This window comes from Cynocephalus volans, chromosome 18, assembly GCF_027409185.1.
Source record: "Cynocephalus volans isolate mCynVol1 chromosome 18, mCynVol1.pri, whole genome shotgun sequence".
NCBI classification, from domain to species: Eukaryota; Metazoa; Chordata; class Mammalia; order Dermoptera; family Cynocephalidae; genus Cynocephalus; species Cynocephalus volans.
The window spans coordinates 17507144-17523815 of NC_084477.1; the positions used below are offsets into that span (position 1 = coordinate 17507144).

The window sequence follows — 16672 nt, forward strand, 5'->3', positions numbered from 1 at the left end:
CCACTTGGGTTGGAAGTGACACTGGGGACTGAGCAATGAAATGCTCCCTCCATGCCACTGTGTTCTAGGCCCTTTGCCCAGCCATGAGGCTGCTGAGTGACAAACCTGCTGCTGTCCCCTTCCTCCATGGACAAGAGGCATATTTCTTCCTGCTTATTAGTGGCAAAACCTTAAAGTAAAAGGGAAATAAGACGGGTGTAGGGCCCCCCCCTTGTTTTCACGGGAGAACAGTTTGAGTACATCTTTCATCAGAATCCTGGGACGTTTCACGCAGTCATCAATCACAGGAGTTACATTTATTGAATGTGCTCTACATGCTAAAGGTCAAAGAGCACAGTTTCTGTTCTCAATGACATCCTAATGCATCCAGGGATCCAAGATACACACGTGAGAAGATCGGTGACGAGTCAGCAGAATAAATTGCCAAATTATGTGATATTATTATAAACCAAACTTTTGGTGTCAGATTAAGGTCTGGATCTCTTTCTGCAGGTGGGAAACTGAGGCACAGAGTAGGTTGATTGATCGGAGTGCAAGTGGGGGAGGAGTTTCCACCGCCCCCCTGCCTAAACCACGCTGCCATCAACCTCTTCATCATAGATGGTCAGAGAAATGTTATCCGAACCCAGAGTCACGACTGAGTTTGGAAACGAGCTGATGTGTGCAGTTTGGGGGTGGAAACGGAGGAGACACCCAGAGATTGGGGAGCGGGCCCGGGCTGCCCGGCTGTAGCATGATCAGGTCGAAGGAACAGCAGACCTGGACAGGAAGTCGCAGGAAGAAAATGGAAAAAAGGGAAGTAAAGAAGCCAGAAACCATCGGAGGAAAGCTTAGTGCGGGTTCTCCTCTGCCTCTGGGCAGACGGACGTCTAAACCGTGACCCCAACTTCACGGGCACAGGAATCACTGGGGAGCCTGTGAAAAGGAGATTTGGGTTCCGCAGGTCAGGCCGGGCCGGCACTCTGCATTTCTAACAAGCTCCCCTCGATGATGGCCATGTGCTGTGGCAGCCACACACTCTGAGACGCAGGGGCCAACAGCGATGCCTTGGGGAAGGGTCCTGGAACCCCCCGGAATGCATCCTCCGAGCGTCTGATGCTCTGGTCCATGCACTCCCACCCCCTGCATCTGTGCTGCCACGGCCCTGTAACTGGTAAAAGGTTTGTATTTCTCAGGGCTTTTGAGGTGTGTGTGCACATGCACATGAACACGCACACCACACGCACATGCACACACGCCATGGGAACCATGGGATGACGTGAGCAGGGGGAAGGGGACAGCCAGGAGCCAGAAGGCAGGCGGGCCCAGGGGCCCGAACATCAGACAGACAGCAGAGCTGCAGAGTCTGCTCGCTCCTCCACGGCGACCCGTCCCTCTGTGCCTCAGTGTCCACTTCTGCAAGATGGGGGCACTATCGGTACTTAGCTCAGACGGTTATTGCAATGATCACATCGATTACTAAATGAATAGTGCCTGGAAAACACATTGTGTTATCCGTGATCCCTGCTGAATGCTAACGCTCAAGAGAAACCCCACACGCAGGGCTCGCTCGTGGGGCCCCTGCACAGGAGGCCTGGCTGGGACATACCTCGTTTATGTTGAGACGAATGGACTCCTTGGTCTTCATGCTGAGAGCCTGGAAGACCCCTGAGAGGAGAGACATGAGAAAGGCATCACTGCAGGGACAGTGTCCAGCAGCCGCAGGCCTTTCTGCGAGGCGTGAGGACGCTGCTCCCTCTGGTGCTGAGTGAGGGTTCCTGCAGCCAGCCAGGGCCTGGGGTGGTCACCGGTGCAGTCATTTATAAGATGCCGGCTGGCTGGCAAAACATGTCCAGAACATCTCTCTCTCTTAACCTGCTGAGGGTTACAGATCCCTCAAAATCTATAGATGCCAGAAAGAAAGCATGTGCCTGAAGTTTTGCACGGTCTGAAAGCTGCTCAGTCTCTCTCTGTGTCAAGTCTGTGCACCATGGAACCTGAGAAAGTGACATTCCTCTGGGGGCCTCTGTCTCCTCACCTTAAGAAGAGGTCGAGCCCGTGAGCTCTGGCTCCATCTGAGAATCACCTGGGGAGCTTCAACAACACCAGAGACAGGGGGTGGAGGGCCTGGGAAGAGACCTGCTAACTAACTGCAGTGAGTGGATCCTGAGCCAACCATGCCATGGTACAAAGGCGACCTGGGGAGTTCCAGAGCGGACCCCACATTAGGAGACACAGGGAGGATTTACCGAGAATTTTCTTAAGTGCACAAATGTCCCGGCGATTATGCTAAAAACAAGTCTATCGGTTCACGATGTTTACAGATGAAAGGACAGAATTTCTGAGAGCTGTTATTAAGTAATTCAGGAGAAAAAAGTATGTGTTGGGGGAACATAGGAAAAAAATAGCAAGATGATCATGGTTGAGGCTGGGTGGGAAGTGCCGGAGCCACCTGGGGAACTTTTATAGCTCCCGATGCTGCATGCTGTCCCCAAGACTCTAATTTAATTGGTCTGTGGTGTAGCCTGATCATCAAAATTTTCTAAGCTCCCCCAGGCACTGTAATGTGCAGCAAGGTCTGAAAAGAGCTGTTGGAGAAGAGAAGCTATCAAATCTCATTATTTCTAGCAGCTCTGGCCACCTTATACAACTAATATGCGATTACCTTTCAGGAGGGGTCTTTCGGGAATGCACCTGTCCCAGCTTCTGGTATCTACCTGGAGAAAGCCTGCTTCCTGGCTTGACAGACAAGGCCCTGTAGGGTCTGCTCACCTCTCTCCAAACCTCTCGCAGCACTTACTAGTTAACACATATTCACTGACTGCCTGCTATGCATAGCTCTCCCGGGGCTCACAGGTTAGTTGGGGGGCACTTCACGCAGGTAGAGAGAGCTGTCACACTGCGGAACGGAGGGTCACAGACCCTGCCTTTCCTTATCAAGTGCCTTCAAGGTGCCAACCAAACATATTTTAGAAAACGCTAAGCAGGACTGGACACAAAGTTTGTGGGGCCTAACGCAGAATGAATAGGTGGTGCCCCATGTTCAAAAGTTGACTGTCAAGATGGCAACAGCAGGGCCTTAAAGCAAGCCCGGGACACCCTCCACCCCCCGGGACACCCTCCACCCAGCCAAGCCCTTGCAGCTGCCTGGTGCTGAGTGACAGGCCCTGGACCATGCCTTTCAGCCTGACCTTTATGGCCACCCTGGAAGGGGCAGGTGGATTCGATGATGGACCACGAATGCTAAGGACACCTACACCTAAGCTCTCTCTGCTCCTGGTGTAGCAAATCTCGTTCGAGATGACCAGGTCAGTGTCGGGATTTACAAGCATACTTCAAAAAGTTTGTGAAAGGCAGAATTAGAAGATAATATAAATGAACTTCAAGGAGTCTGTCCATGAAAACCCCTCGTATAGAGGGGCGGGAAGGGGGGCTGAGACTTTTTGATGCTGAACTCTGTGATGGGATTTGACCTAAAACTGGACTTTTCCTCAGATAATAGGCATGAACCCCACCCAAACCCTCCTTCCACGGAGACACCATGAACGCACAGAGAACGGTGACAGGAGAGATGCGTCACCAAGACTCTCACAGTCCCCCTTGGCTGACCACACACGCGCCCTGTCTGCACAGATCAGACCAGCGCTCGCCATGGTCTGTCTTTGCTGTGATCTTTGCCAGGGTGATTCTCACGTGCTCATGGAGGGTGACTGAAGACACCCGGGGGCCGGGACCTCAGCCCCGCCGGACACTCACGGCTCGCGTTCTCCAGCCGGACCAGGCAGTTGAGGAAGTCATCAAAGGCCAGCTGGAGCTGCTCGTCCGTGTACCTGAGGACCACCAGCTGCAGGAGGTGACTGCTGAGCTGGAAGCCTGTGGGAGCAGGGGAGACCCACGCCCGCCACGTCTGAGCCCCAAGGTGAGTCCGCGCCTTCGGGGGAGCCCCAGCCAGCCCAGGGGAGAACCCGCAAAAGGCAGCCGGGGTTCCTCCCTGGAACGTGTGTGTCCCAGACCCGGGGCTCTGTCTTCAGTTTGCATGTGGAAGGAGAGTGTCACCTATAGCGGGGGCGGGGTGCTGGTGACCTCACAAAGTAACGGCTTCTGAGTTTAATGAGTTCCTGGTCTTGGTTTTGACGCCAGCATCGCCCATCGGGCCTGCTGACTTTTCAGGGGCCTCCACTGGGGGAACTTAACGTGGGACAGTGTCCGAGCCCACACGCATTCCCGCTCCAGCCTCCCCTCTAGCTCTGTCCGCACTCCCTGCCACTGGCACATGTCCCTGCGGGCCTCGGAGGAGTCTAGCTGTGCCGCCTGCAGCAAGTGGGCATTTCTCAGGGGCATTTGACCCAGAGGTATTGGGGGCCATAGCCACGTTCCTCAGAGAGGACTCTGCCACCCACAGTGCATGGAGCCATGCAAGGGGTTCGTTCCCACCACCCAGGAGGAGTGAGGACACTGGGCTGGAGCCAGGGGGACCTGATCTGGCCCTGGTGCTGCTGAGGCCGAGGGCACATGGCCTCACTTCTCTGGTTTCCTCTTTTGTCAAATGGGGGCTATTAGGGATTGAATTATGTCCCCCACAGAGTTTAACGTGTTGGAGGCTTGGTGCCCACTGCGGCAGTGTTAAGAGGGTGGGAAATCCTATTGTGGTAGTTGAAAGCTGAGTCCTGGGGGAGGTGACTGGACTGTGAGGACTGCACCCTTGTGAATGCCACACTCTTGGAATAATGGTCGTGGTTCTGAGGGCTTTCAAAGGAGAGCCCGTGAGAGCCTCTCCTGTCTCTGCTCTGCCATTCTGCCATGTGAGACCCTGTGTCACTGCCGGGGAAGACCCTCACCAGATGTGTTCCCTGGACTTTGGACTTCCCAGCCTGTGAAACTAAGCAATAAAGTTTGTTTTCTTACCAAGTACCCAGTTCCAGGTATTTTGTTATAAGCATCAGAAATGGACTAATACAAGGGGTTTAGACATGGCGATGTACCTTCTAGATCCGATATTTAATGCTTTGATTTCTAATCAATGCCCTTAAGAGTAATTTTCTTCCCCCTTCATTGCAGTCCACATGCTCCCTTTGCAGGAGGTGTTTGTGGGGTGTCTAGCCAGGGGAGGCCGGTCACATGCAGGGCACAGCATAGAGGCTGCACAGCAGGCTGGCTGCTGGCCACGCAGGAATCCCGGCATCTGCCCTCCATGGGGCTGGAGGAAGGGGTGGGCAGCAATCCCTTCACCCACATCAAGTCGAGATAGGCAAGACTTGGTCACAGCCCTCCTCTCCGAAGGGCTCCCAGTGTACCCTGCTCAGTTCCTTCTGCCCTGGACACAGGGTCCCCAGCCTCCAGCACCATCTCAGCTGTGGGACCTTCCACAGTGACAACCCATCTTTCTTTCTCCTGCTCACATGAGACCCAAGATGGTCCTGACTGTGTGCTTTCTGTCCCTGTATCAGACCGTGATTCTGGAAGTGTTTCAGATGCTGGGGTTCCCTGGGAGGGACCACGTGCTAAGCGTCAGCAGGCCCTATCTACGACACATGTTTTACAAGAAGGGTGGGGTAGCCGGCAAGGCTTGGCTGCAGGTGCCCATCGGAGCCACGACTGTGTGCACAGGACACGGAGCCACAGGACTCAGATGACGGTCAGAGCCACCGCCTGGAGCCTGTCCCTCGGGAAGGGGAGCGTGGTATAACCATGACTGAATCACGGGCCTAGACTCAGAGTCTGTGCTGAGAAAGCTGGGGACAAGGCCACAGGGGGCAGAGGGACACAGGAGCCCCCAAAGCACGGGTGCAGCGTGCCATGTCTCGTCCCTTGGAAGTTAGACATCCACAAGCACCACAGCTCGCCACTGGAGAGTCACACACAACTGCCAGGCCAGAAGACACGGCCCGAGTTTGAGAGGCCTCTGTGGGCGGGTCAAGTTCACTCTCAGTGGCTGCATTTGAGAAGTTCCCACCAACACTCACAGTGGTTCAAAACGAGGGCCCTGGGGGGACTGAGGGAGTCCTGGGTCTGAGGCTGGGACCTCAAGAAGCACCAACTCAAAGACCCTCCTCCCGGGCAGTGGGGAGAAGACCGGCCACCTGCCAGGGCTGCGACAGAACAGGGCCACCCACACACGCAGTCAGCCTGCATCCCAGGCCCTTCCCTACCTGCGGCTCTCAGAGCGGTCCGCAGCTCGTAGGAGGACATGGTGCCGGATTTGTCATCATCGAACCGAAGGAAAAGGTTCTGCAGGGAGAAGGGCAGAGGCGCTAGCAGGAGAGCAGGTGGAGGGCGCCAGCAGCTGCAGCACCTGGTGACAGCCGGCCCAGGAGAGGTCCCTCCCGGGGGCCGCAGAGGCTGTGGTCAGGGGGGCCCTCCAAGGAAGCCGGTCTCTTTCCTGCCCTCCTCCTTGTTTTGGGAGAAGCACTGCTTATGCGACAATGTCATCCCTGGTCCCCTTCCCGGATCCACCCCGCTAGCCTGCAGCACTGGGCCTTGACCATCCCCTCACTCTGCGCTGGGTCACGTACAATCCACTGCTTTAGCTTGTCCCAGAACACTTTGAACTCATCCAACTCCAGCTTCCCGTTGCCGCTGGCCTGTGCCACATGGGTCAAGGAGATGTCAGCACCGTGTCCAACCCAGGCTCCTCATGGGACCTCAGCTCTGGGACCTCGGCGGGGGGTGGGGGGGTGGGGAGGTGGTCCTGGGGGACCCAGATTTGAAGCCCTAGGGAGGTAGTATTTTTGTATTTTGTTTTTCTGGCTGGCTGGTATGGGGATCTGAACTCGCGACCTTGGGGTTATAAGGCTGAGCTCTAACCAGCTGAGCTAACCGGCCAGCTCCTAGGGAGGGGGTTTTAATGATGAAACCATGAATCTCTTAGGAGGGGAAATGGCAGGGGTGGGATGGGGTGGTGTCTGCAGGTTTGCAAAAGTGGAAAAACAGAACTCTTTGTTCCCTTGGATGGGCAAGATCCCTTCAAAAACTCTCCCCCCCTAGACAATCCTTTGTCTCTTGCTTCTGGTCCAATTCTAGCACCAGGGGCCCCAGTTTTTGGTTACTTTCTGTGCAGAGGACTATCCTACTGGTTAAGGAGGTCCTGTTCTTGGAGAGCCTGTGGCATAGGAAATCGCTGTCCTGTACTTGAAGCCCGGCCTCCGTGTCTATTTCTGCACAAGTGTTTGGAAGGATACGTCCATTAGAGAAATGATGTTTCTACAGGAGATCAAGCTTAGCTTCTTGAATTTGATGTCCTTTCCTGAAATCACACACGAGAGTTCAATTGAGATAACCCCATGTCCCCATCTGCTGAAAGCCCAACAGTGTGGCTGGCTCTGGGCTCGTGGGGGACGTGACGGGACGATCTCTTCGTATGCTGCTGAGAATAGCAGTTGACAAAGCCTTTCAGAAGGAAAAGTTGCAAAATGTGAGAAGAGCCTTAAAAATGGGAGTAGTCTTTCATCCATTTATTCTAGTTTTAAGAATCCCAAGCAGAAAATTACAGATGAAGTTTTATCACGAGGCTATTTATAATGGCAAAATTTTAACATAATGTAAATGACAATCAATTAGACTATGTCCATGTAATGAAATATCACACGATCCTTAGGAATCATGTTTTTGAAACTATTCAATACCTGGGGAAATGCTTGCAAATATTAAATTTAAAGGCAAGATTTAAAATTGTTGGAGAAATGTGAACACTCATGCTGCTGGTTGAAATGTAAAATAGCCACATAGGAAAACAGCTGGCAGTTTCTTAAAACATTCAGCATCGAGTTGCCATGTGACCCAGCAACTCTCAGAACCATATACCTAAGAGAAACGAAAGCACGTGCCCACCCAAAAAACCTGTACGAGACTGTTCACAGCAGCATTATCATCACAGCCAAACCCAGCAACACCCAAAGGCCCATCAATGGACAGATGTGTAGACAAGCGGGGTCTGTCCATACAGGGAATGCTACTGGGCTATGAAAAGAAATGAAACCCTGACACACGCTACAGCACGGAGCAACCTCGGAAACGTCATGCTAAGTGAGAGAAGCCATAGAGAAAGGGCCACATGCTGTATGAGTCCTTTTATATGACATTATCCAGAACAGGCAAGTCTGTGGAGAAACAGTCGTTTAGTAGCTGCTGGAGGCGGGGGGAGGCTGGGGAAATGGGGGTGTCTGTGAGTGGTGCAGGGTTTCACCGCGGAGTGAGGAAATGTTCCGACATGGATTCTGTGCACACATGTGCACACACAGAATCCACGCCACACACACAAAGGCAGACACACACGGACAGATGCACGTATGTTGCCATAGGGTTATTCATGGGTATGAGATTGTTGGTGGGTTTTATCTTTGTCATTAGGCTTTTCTGCAGTTTTTAGAATTTTCTGCCATCAACCTGCATCATGGTCGTCATCAAGAAATAAGCAACAAAAGCTATTTGTGTGGTCTGCCTGCACGCCTGCCCTGGGAAGCGGGACTGCAGCTCTGAGGTGCTGGGAGCCTGGGGGCAGGCGGGCCTGGGCAGCATGGTCACTGGTCCCCACGCAGCCTGTGTCCCCGTGGGAGCAGCACTTACTCTTCTGCAGCACAGCATTCAAGACATATTCCAGTCCCTCTGCGGTCACCTCCAGGTCCTGTGGAAGTGGAGACAGTGGCCTTTTGTAACCCTCAGCGCTGTACTTGTTAGCTTCTATCAGTTCTGACCTTGATTTGGCTCAAGTGGTGGCTGCCCCTCAGGACCCCACTGCAAACATTTGTGCCTTCCCGGGATTGTGCCCCACCGGCTTCTCAGGGGCTTGCCAGCCCACCCCAGGAGTGGGCCTAGCCAGGGAGAGGGTCTAAGCAGGCAGAGGGTCTACCAGGGAGAGGGCTTGGAAATCTGGGCCAGGTGGTGCGTGCCCACCTTTCCTGCGGATAAGACACGCCGGTGGAGTTGTTTGTAAAGCTTCCCAGATGAGACTTAAATGTTAGGGGGAGTTTTGGAAAACTGGTGAGAGTCTCGAGCCTCTGCACAGTAGAATCACCTAGAGAGCTTTAAGAGATTCCCACATCTGGAGCTCGCTCCAGGGAGCCTTTAAATCTCCATTAAATCTCAGCATCCACAGCTCCGGAAGCTTGCTAGAAACGTAGTTTCAGAATCTGTGTTTTTTCCAGGATGCCGGGTGATTTGTACATGGAAGTGGAGTGTCACTGCCTTGGGGCTCACATTGTCCTGGCACTGAACTAGCACATGGAACACAGTCACCCATGGAGTTATTTTAACACATCCTGCCCAGGTTCTGCCCCTGATACTTGTGGGCCCAGGGAGGGGGTTTGGGATGTTCGGTTCTGGTAAGAAGGCGTGAATCCAGCCCGAGCCTCCACTGAGCAGAGGAGAGATGGAGCCACGTGCCCGCTGGTGGGAAGAACAGGGGGGCGGACCGGGCAGGCCTGAGTTCTCCCCTGGAGGTGCCTTTCTGTCGTTCATACAGGTTGAATGACTCTCCTGCAGCACCCCCTTCCCTTCCGAACTTGGATCTCTATTTCCGACGTTTGTCCCTGTCCCCGTGCCTTGTCAGCCCCTCTGAGCTCCCCCAGCATCCTCCAGACAGCACCTGAGGCTGGGATTTTATCTCCTTCCCTCCAGTAAGAAAGAGAGGTGGCCTCTCCCCCTGCTGTGGTTTAAAGTCACACGGGCCCCACCTTTCCCCACCCCGGCCTGTGGTCCCCTAGTCTCCCTGTCCTGCCTGTCTGTGGCAGTGCCTGAAATGCCACCACAGGAGACGCATCCCCTAGGTTTAGGTGCCACCCCCCAGGTGGCGCCTTTTATACTTTAGGGGCCCCAGTTGGGGAAACACGGGAAGCTGATATAGTCACTAGCACCTTGACATGAATCAGTTTATCGGGCTCATTTTATTGCCACCAATCGAGAGGCTCTGTGGGGCACTGGTTTCTGGGAGAAAGGGCCCCCCTTGAGCTGTGTGAGGCTCCACCCAGGACCCCCAGGAATACCAGGGCCCCCAACAAGGAAGCTGAGCCACTGAGAGGGCTGGGATTGGGTTGGGGGACCAAGGACAGAAGACAAGACAGGTACCGTCCCCCGAACGCCACCACCTCCAGCCAGAGCAGAGAGAGTGACCGAATGCAGTGATTTCTGGGCAGAGTTCAAAGAAGCACCCTCTCCAAGGCTTTCACTGGCCTCCCAGGGCCGGCTCTGGGCTGCTTTGAGCTCTTCTGCCCCTCGACAGGGGCAGACCAGGGTAGGAGACAGTGTGGACAAGGTGGTCGTCGGGCCTCAAATGACCACGGCTGGTCTCACTTTGCAACAAACCCCACCTCAGGGAGGCCTTGCCGACCCACCCCACAACCACAGCCCTCCGCCGGGAAGCCAGGCCCAGACCCGCAGCCCGCTGGGGAGATTGAGGCAGGGTGCACCCTACCTCGCCGGCGATGTGTTCAAACAGGTCCCGGAACTGTCGCTCTTCCTCTGTCTCCTGGCCAGGTGGACTCGGCTCTGCAGGCTAGAAGACAACAGGAGGAACTTGCACCAAAGCACCTGCAGAAAAGAGACTGAGCAAAACTAACAGGAAGGAAGCAAGACCTCCCGTGCCCAGCCTCGGTCAGTATGTCACCCTCTCAACGTGGCGGGCCACTGCCTCAGCGTGGGCGAGGGCGGTCGCTTTCCAATGCAAGCTGGCAGGACGTTACCAGCGGGGGTCGCCGCCCTCCCGTCCAACCTCTCACCACCCGGGGCTGGACGCGCTGGTCCTCTGTCCCGATGGACAGTAGAGTCTCTGGGGGCGGCGGTCTGCTTCTGGCACCAGGCCAGTCAGTGTTCAGGGTGTTGCTTTGGTTTTCATTTTGGGGCACCATTAAAAAACCACGCCCCAGAGAGGGCAGCTGGGGGCAGGGGTCCCCTCCTAAAAGCAAGTCTCTGCTGAGCCTGGACGTGTCGGGCTGCTCCGCCACATCTCGGCACCTCGTGACAGCCTCCCAGCCCTCGGACGGCGGTGGGACCAGCCCCTTTCTCCCCCGCCATACACACTGTGTCGGGGAGGAGGATGTGTCCCCTCGAGTCCACGGTGAAAGAATACACCTGCCTCTCTAGCTTTCTTCTTTTTGGATTATTTTAAAAATGAAATACTCTTTTAAGAGATTCCCCCCTTCAGAAGCAGCAGCCGCCTCTCAGTTGGAGCTGGCAGCAGAGAGACGAAGGTGACTTAACAGAGCTTGTCCCAAGCCCCTCTTCGTTCCCACACGTCCCGCTGGGCCATGACCAGAGGCACAGGCCTTGGCCCCCAGGGGGTCACAATCACAGGTGCTTACCTGCCCCCAAGTACCCACTCTCCGATCTTGAGAGTTTTAAGTGACACCGTGGTCAGAAGGAAGGTTTCTGGAACCTTCAGTGGAACCTCATCCTCCAGAGCAGCATCAGAGGACTCACCTGAGGAAGGTCAAAGTCTACGTGTCCGTCCATGTCCCTGCAGGGGTGGAAGGGATGCAGCCTCAGCTGGGCGTTAACTCCCACGGGGATCTGCAGGGCTAAGGGACCCTGAGCTACGGGCGGTGCTGAACCATGAAGCCCTCTTGTGCAGACCCCATGCGCGGACCCCCACCCTGTCCCTCAGGCCCTGCCCGGCGTGCAAGTGACAGGCACACCAAGGTGGGCTTGCAGCTTCTGGACTTTCAGAAGTGGGAGAGGTTAGATCAGCCCTAGTCCAATTCCTCGATGCTCCTTAACAGGCACCACGTGGAAGCACTATGTAGAGCAGCGGCGCCTCCAAGGACCCGAGCACGGAGCAGCTCCATGACACACTGCCCCACGCACTCTGCTTCTCCAAGGGGACACAGGCACACATTCACTGGGGACCAGTCACTCAGCCTAGTGAGGGTTACTCATGGGGTGGGGGTTTAAATGATGACAGAGTAAGTTGAGTCAGAATCAAAAAGACCCCCTGGGGCTGTGTCCCTTATGCCCGCCCTCCCCTCCCCCAAGACGTAAATGTCTCATTCCACGGGGGACCAGTTTTTCCCTCTGCCACTGAGCAGCCAGTGGCAAATAGGGCGGTAATGGGAAATCTTTTCCATAGAAGTGACTGGCACAAAAGAATTTTGCTAAGACAGATGTAGAATGCTGGGTACGCACAATGGTAGGCCAACGTGTCAACATTTCTTTATACCGGAGCTGAGAGAACATGTCGTTTTTGAAATTTGCAACCGCCACCCTAGCATCGTGCCCAGAAATAAATTAGCATCCCTACATGTGGCTCTAGCCCAGATGCTCCCTGGTAACAGGGTCTGAAACAGGAAGGGCTCCACCTGAGAGGGTCTTGTGGGCACGATTCTGGGAGCAGTCACTAAGAGTGACGTTTTCACAGTTTGCTCAGGGAAGGGGACAGCAGAGCTAAAACAGAAATGTGCCCCACTTTGCAAATGAGCCCCCAGGTAGACAGTGAAGGGAGGAGTGGGGTCGTGGCTCCAGGACCACTAAATGAGCAGAGATTCTGGAACCTGTTCCAGTGACTCACTGGGTGATGGCTTTCTTCTCCGAAAAGATCCTCAGACAGAAATCAGCTTCCTGATGAGGCTCAAACGTGCTGGGAATCAGCACGTATTCCCCAGGGGGCAGCTTGAACCGGTCAGACACCTCTCTCAGGTTGATGAAGCTTTTGCTTCTGGCCCGGGAAGCATGGTACCTGAAGAAGTCTTTGTCCAGGCGTTTGCCTTTGTCTGGCCACTGCAGGGAGAAGGGGTGGGGTGGGGGGGTGCGTTGGTCTTGGCTTTGGACTCAGCTTGGGGACAGGCCATTGAGTCTCTCTCTTGATGATTTAGGATGTGGACGGTGACGGTGGACCCCCAGCTGGGCTCCCACCCACCTCGTAAATGGCATAGCCAATGGTCAGCATGTCGGCGCCAAATCTCTTGAGTTTCCTCCGATCTTTCTGCATCAGGGCTACGAGGAAAGTGCATTCCTTCTGCCCCTCGTCTGTCTCGGTCAAGGACAATTTTATTTGTGGATTGGTCCAAAAGGTATCTGTCATTTGAAAGAGACAGATTATTTTCCCTTCCTTAAAAAAAAGACGCAAAGAGGACACACACACACACACACACACACACCCCAAATCCTCCCAAACATGAGAAAACAATTCCTCCTCTGCCCCTTTCCATCAGTGCTCCCCCTGCTTTCTTTGCCTCATGCCCAGCGACAATGTGAAGCGTCCTCTCTCATTTCCACCCTCTCTTGAACGGTTCCCACGCTGCTTTTTAGACATTGTCCTGGGTCTGGGCTGCTAAAGTGTGTTCCGTGTTGGTTTTTCCCACTTGGCATTTCAGAGTACATTGGACGTGTGGCTGTCACAACTTGAGCAGGGGAGACCTCACCCCCACTCCAAGGGGGGACGGCAATGGGTCTAGGCCAGTCCCTCCCACCACAGAGAATTGGAACAAAGCCCATCTGTCCACGGCAGTCACAGGCAACACGGCTCAGGGACTCCCCGGTTGGAGGGGAGTTGAGGGCTGTCATTTGAGGGCCCAGGAGCTCTTGCTGCGTGTGTCAGGAAGCCCTCCTGTGACTGCAGAGAAAGCCAGACCGAGCAAGGGGCCAACACAGGAAAGAGGACCAAGCAGAGACTCACTGACGCGTGGAGCCGGAGCCCCGTTGGCACTGTGCGGAAGGCCGCCCTTCTGCTCCTCTGAGCTTTCAATTGTGTAGGACAATAAACCTTTTTACTGCCAGACTGCAGTGAGGTGGGTTTTCTATTATTCATGGTGGAAAATAACCTAACTGGTCAAACAGGAGCGTTTCCCTGAGCAACCCTCACCCAGCTTCCTCCTGAATCTCTGCAGCCTTCTTTACCCAGTCACCCTGGAGTCCTGCCATCTAACTCCACATTTCAGGCATTCCCCGGTCCTTTGCTGTCCCTGGGTTGGACAGGATGTGTGGGAGTGGCAGGGGGTGACAGGCGGACCACTTACCCAGGAAATTGCGGCAGCCCCCAGCCGTCGAGCCCCGCACCCAGCTTCCCTGGTGGACGGTCACCTCCCACTTATGAAGAGCGTCCTCCTCTAGGGCATCGGGAGTGAGGTTGCAGATCTCCACCTTGTCGAAATGGGCCTTGAAGTCCTTAAACGCCATCCTGCAACAAAGTGGGGGACATGTGAGGGGGGGTTGGGGGTGACGAGCGGGAGAAAATAGCAAGAAAAGGTTAAAGAAAAGAGGTGAGGTGAAAAGAGATACAAGAAAGGTCGATTGCACACGATATGTGCTAGAGAAAGAATGAAGCCAGGCTGAAGGATGGGCGTGCAGGGTGGGCGGCTGCTTTAAACGGGGTACGGGAGTCCTCACTGGTCAGGTGGGCTGTTAGTGGAGACCGGAAGCCCAGGAGCAGGGGCAGAGCTGCTCTTGGGGGTCCAGGCAAATGAGAGCAAGGGCCTGAGGCAGACAGGTGCTATCTGTGCTCACAGGACCCCAGGAAGGCCACAGGGGCTGGCCCGAGGCGTCAGAGAGGGGTAAGATCCACGGGCAGCCGTGAGTCAGGCAGGCAGCAGGTTGTGGCTTTGCCTCTGAGAAGGTGGAGAGCTCTGGGGGTGCTGAGTGCAGGGCTGCTGTGCTGAGAACAGACCGCGGCGGCACAGGTGGCAAGTGGAGCTGTCATCCAGGTGAGAGGAGGGTGCTCAGTCCGGGCAGGTAGCTCGGGAGGTTCTGAGCAGCAGCTGGATCGAGATGTGCTCGAGCGCTGCAGGCAAGTCCTCCAGGACCCGCTGCTGGATTGGACGTGGGAGTGGAGCACGAGAGGCTTCCAAGCCGAGATGCCCAGAGCAAGGCTCGCTGCAGAGGCCTGATGGCTTCACCCAGCACGTCACCTGGCGTGCCAGGCTGCGGTGGCAGGCGTGGCTCCTTGGCGACAGGCAGGATGACGGAGCACTATGGACCTCAGGTTTCCTCCACCCAGCTTCTCCCTCTGCACCAGACCTTGCTCCCACGGGCTGGACCTCAGACATCCTCGCAGACTCTGGTTTCCGCCCCTCCTTGTGTTCGGAACTCGTGATGGCGCTAGTTCCAGACCTCTTTCCTCTTGCGGTTTGCAGTTCTTGTGTAAATCATGAACCAGAGCCTCTCTGCACTCGAAATTCAAGGTGTGCAACTGTCTGTAATTTCCAGTTTGACAGCTTGTAGATCTCTCAAGCAGCTTGTGTGTTTTCCACAAATTTGGGGGGACTTGCATGCTCCTGAGGTAGAGATGGCTGGTGTCCACCAGCACAGGGCACTGCACCCCACCCCCCATTTATTTAGGGGTGGGGTATGAGAAGTGACGTGTGTTACTTCTAGGTCAAGGCTTTCCGGAAGTGGGGGAGTCTTCTCCAACTTTCCTTTTTCCTTTCTCTTCTGCTGGCTGCATGTAAATGACCATGTGACCCCAGAGGATGGTGCAGACACACAGTAGAGGGACCCTGGGTCCCTGAGTCACTGCATGGAGAGGGCCATCCACAGAATCGGAACGTCCTCCTCAGATTGTTACGATGAGTGAGAAATAAACTTTACCGTGTTTGAGTCTTTGTACATTTGGGGGCCTATTTGTTATAGCGGCTGCTGCTACCCTCAGTCACAGAACTCTGAAATATGTGATATCAGCTCAACAGTTGGGCAGGAGGGAACATGAAAATACTGGAGCTGGAAAGGAGACATCCATGTTACTCAGTGGTGAGACATTTAATACATCTATTGCCCCTTGCTCTGGTCTGAAAGTTTGTGTCCCTCACAAACACATACGTTGAAATTCGTCCTCAAGGACATGGTCTTAGGAGGTGGGGCCTTTGGAAGGTGGTTAGGTCATGAGGGTGGAGCCCCCATAAAGGGGATTAGTGCCCTTATAAAGAGACCCAGACAGCCCCCTCACGCCTTCCACCTTGTGAGGACACAGTGAGAAGGTGCCGTCTGTGAACCAGAAGGGGGTCCTCACCAGACACTGCATCTGCCGTGTCTTGATCTTGGACTTCCAGCCTTTAGAACTGTGAGCAATAAATGTCTGTGTTTATAAGCCGCCCGGTCTATGTTTTCTGTCATTGCATCCTGAACGGACTAAGACATCTAAAAAAACATGCAAGGCAGGACAAATGCCCACTGCAGCTGTGCTCTGGAGGAAAGAAGGAAAAACCTGGAATATTGGTGTATCACGGCTTTTGTTTGTTTTATTTTTTAAATGTTACAAGGAAGCGATGAGCTCAGGCAAGAATTCACTGGCTGGAGCGCACACGAGGGAAGAGAGATGGACATCGGAAATTTGTGCTTTTGCAGGGTTGGAAGAGCCATCTGCCTCTGGATCCCAAACAGAAAGAAATATCATTTTTAAAAGATTCCAGAGATGAAAGCCCATTAAAAAGTTTTACTTAAACTAAGAGATTCAGCCCTGTGGAAAGTCCAGAGTAGACATGTTTCCTTCCCATTTAAGTCTATAATTTTAGATGCTCTCAGTAGCTGCCATCTAAGGTCCCCGGGGTCAAGTTGGGCATGGAGGGAGAGGGCCTGTGAGCCACGGGGCTGCCTGTCTTCAAATTCACTGTGCAAACTTGGACGACCGACAGCTCAGAGGAGGTGGAATGGCTCAGAGGAGGAATAGCTGGAGACTAGAGGCTCTGCCCTGCATTTTCTGGATTGAACTGGAAACTCCCTGGAGACTCCGAAACAAACCTACAGAGGGGTGAGTCCCCATCAAAACACGATTGAGGTT

At 54.4% G+C, this 16672-nt stretch overlaps 1 protein-coding gene across 3 annotated transcripts in view; it reads right to left on the reverse strand.

Moving 5' to 3' along the window:
• CAPN9 (calpain 9) overlaps positions 1-16672 on the reverse strand; it is a 37095-nt gene that overhangs the window by 885 nt on the left and 19538 nt on the right. For all 3 annotated transcript variants that reach the window (XM_063082794.1, XM_063082793.1, XM_063082792.1), the window contains 11 exons: positions 13920-14080; positions 12821-12978; positions 12473-12681; positions 11389-11425; positions 10385-10465; positions 8542-8599; positions 7158-7222; positions 6492-6560; positions 6129-6207; positions 3736-3852; positions 1589-1647 (listed from right to left, as the gene is read on the reverse strand). In XM_063082794.1, the coding sequence (XP_062938864.1) occupies positions 1589-1647; positions 3736-3852; positions 6129-6207; positions 6492-6560; positions 7158-7222; positions 8542-8599; positions 10385-10465; positions 11389-11425; positions 12473-12681; positions 12821-12978; positions 13920-14080 (1093 nt within the window). The remainder of the gene's footprint in view (positions 1-1588; positions 1648-3735; positions 3853-6128; positions 6208-6491; positions 6561-7157; positions 7223-8541; positions 8600-10384; positions 10466-11388; positions 11426-12472; positions 12682-12820; positions 12979-13919; positions 14081-16672) is intronic.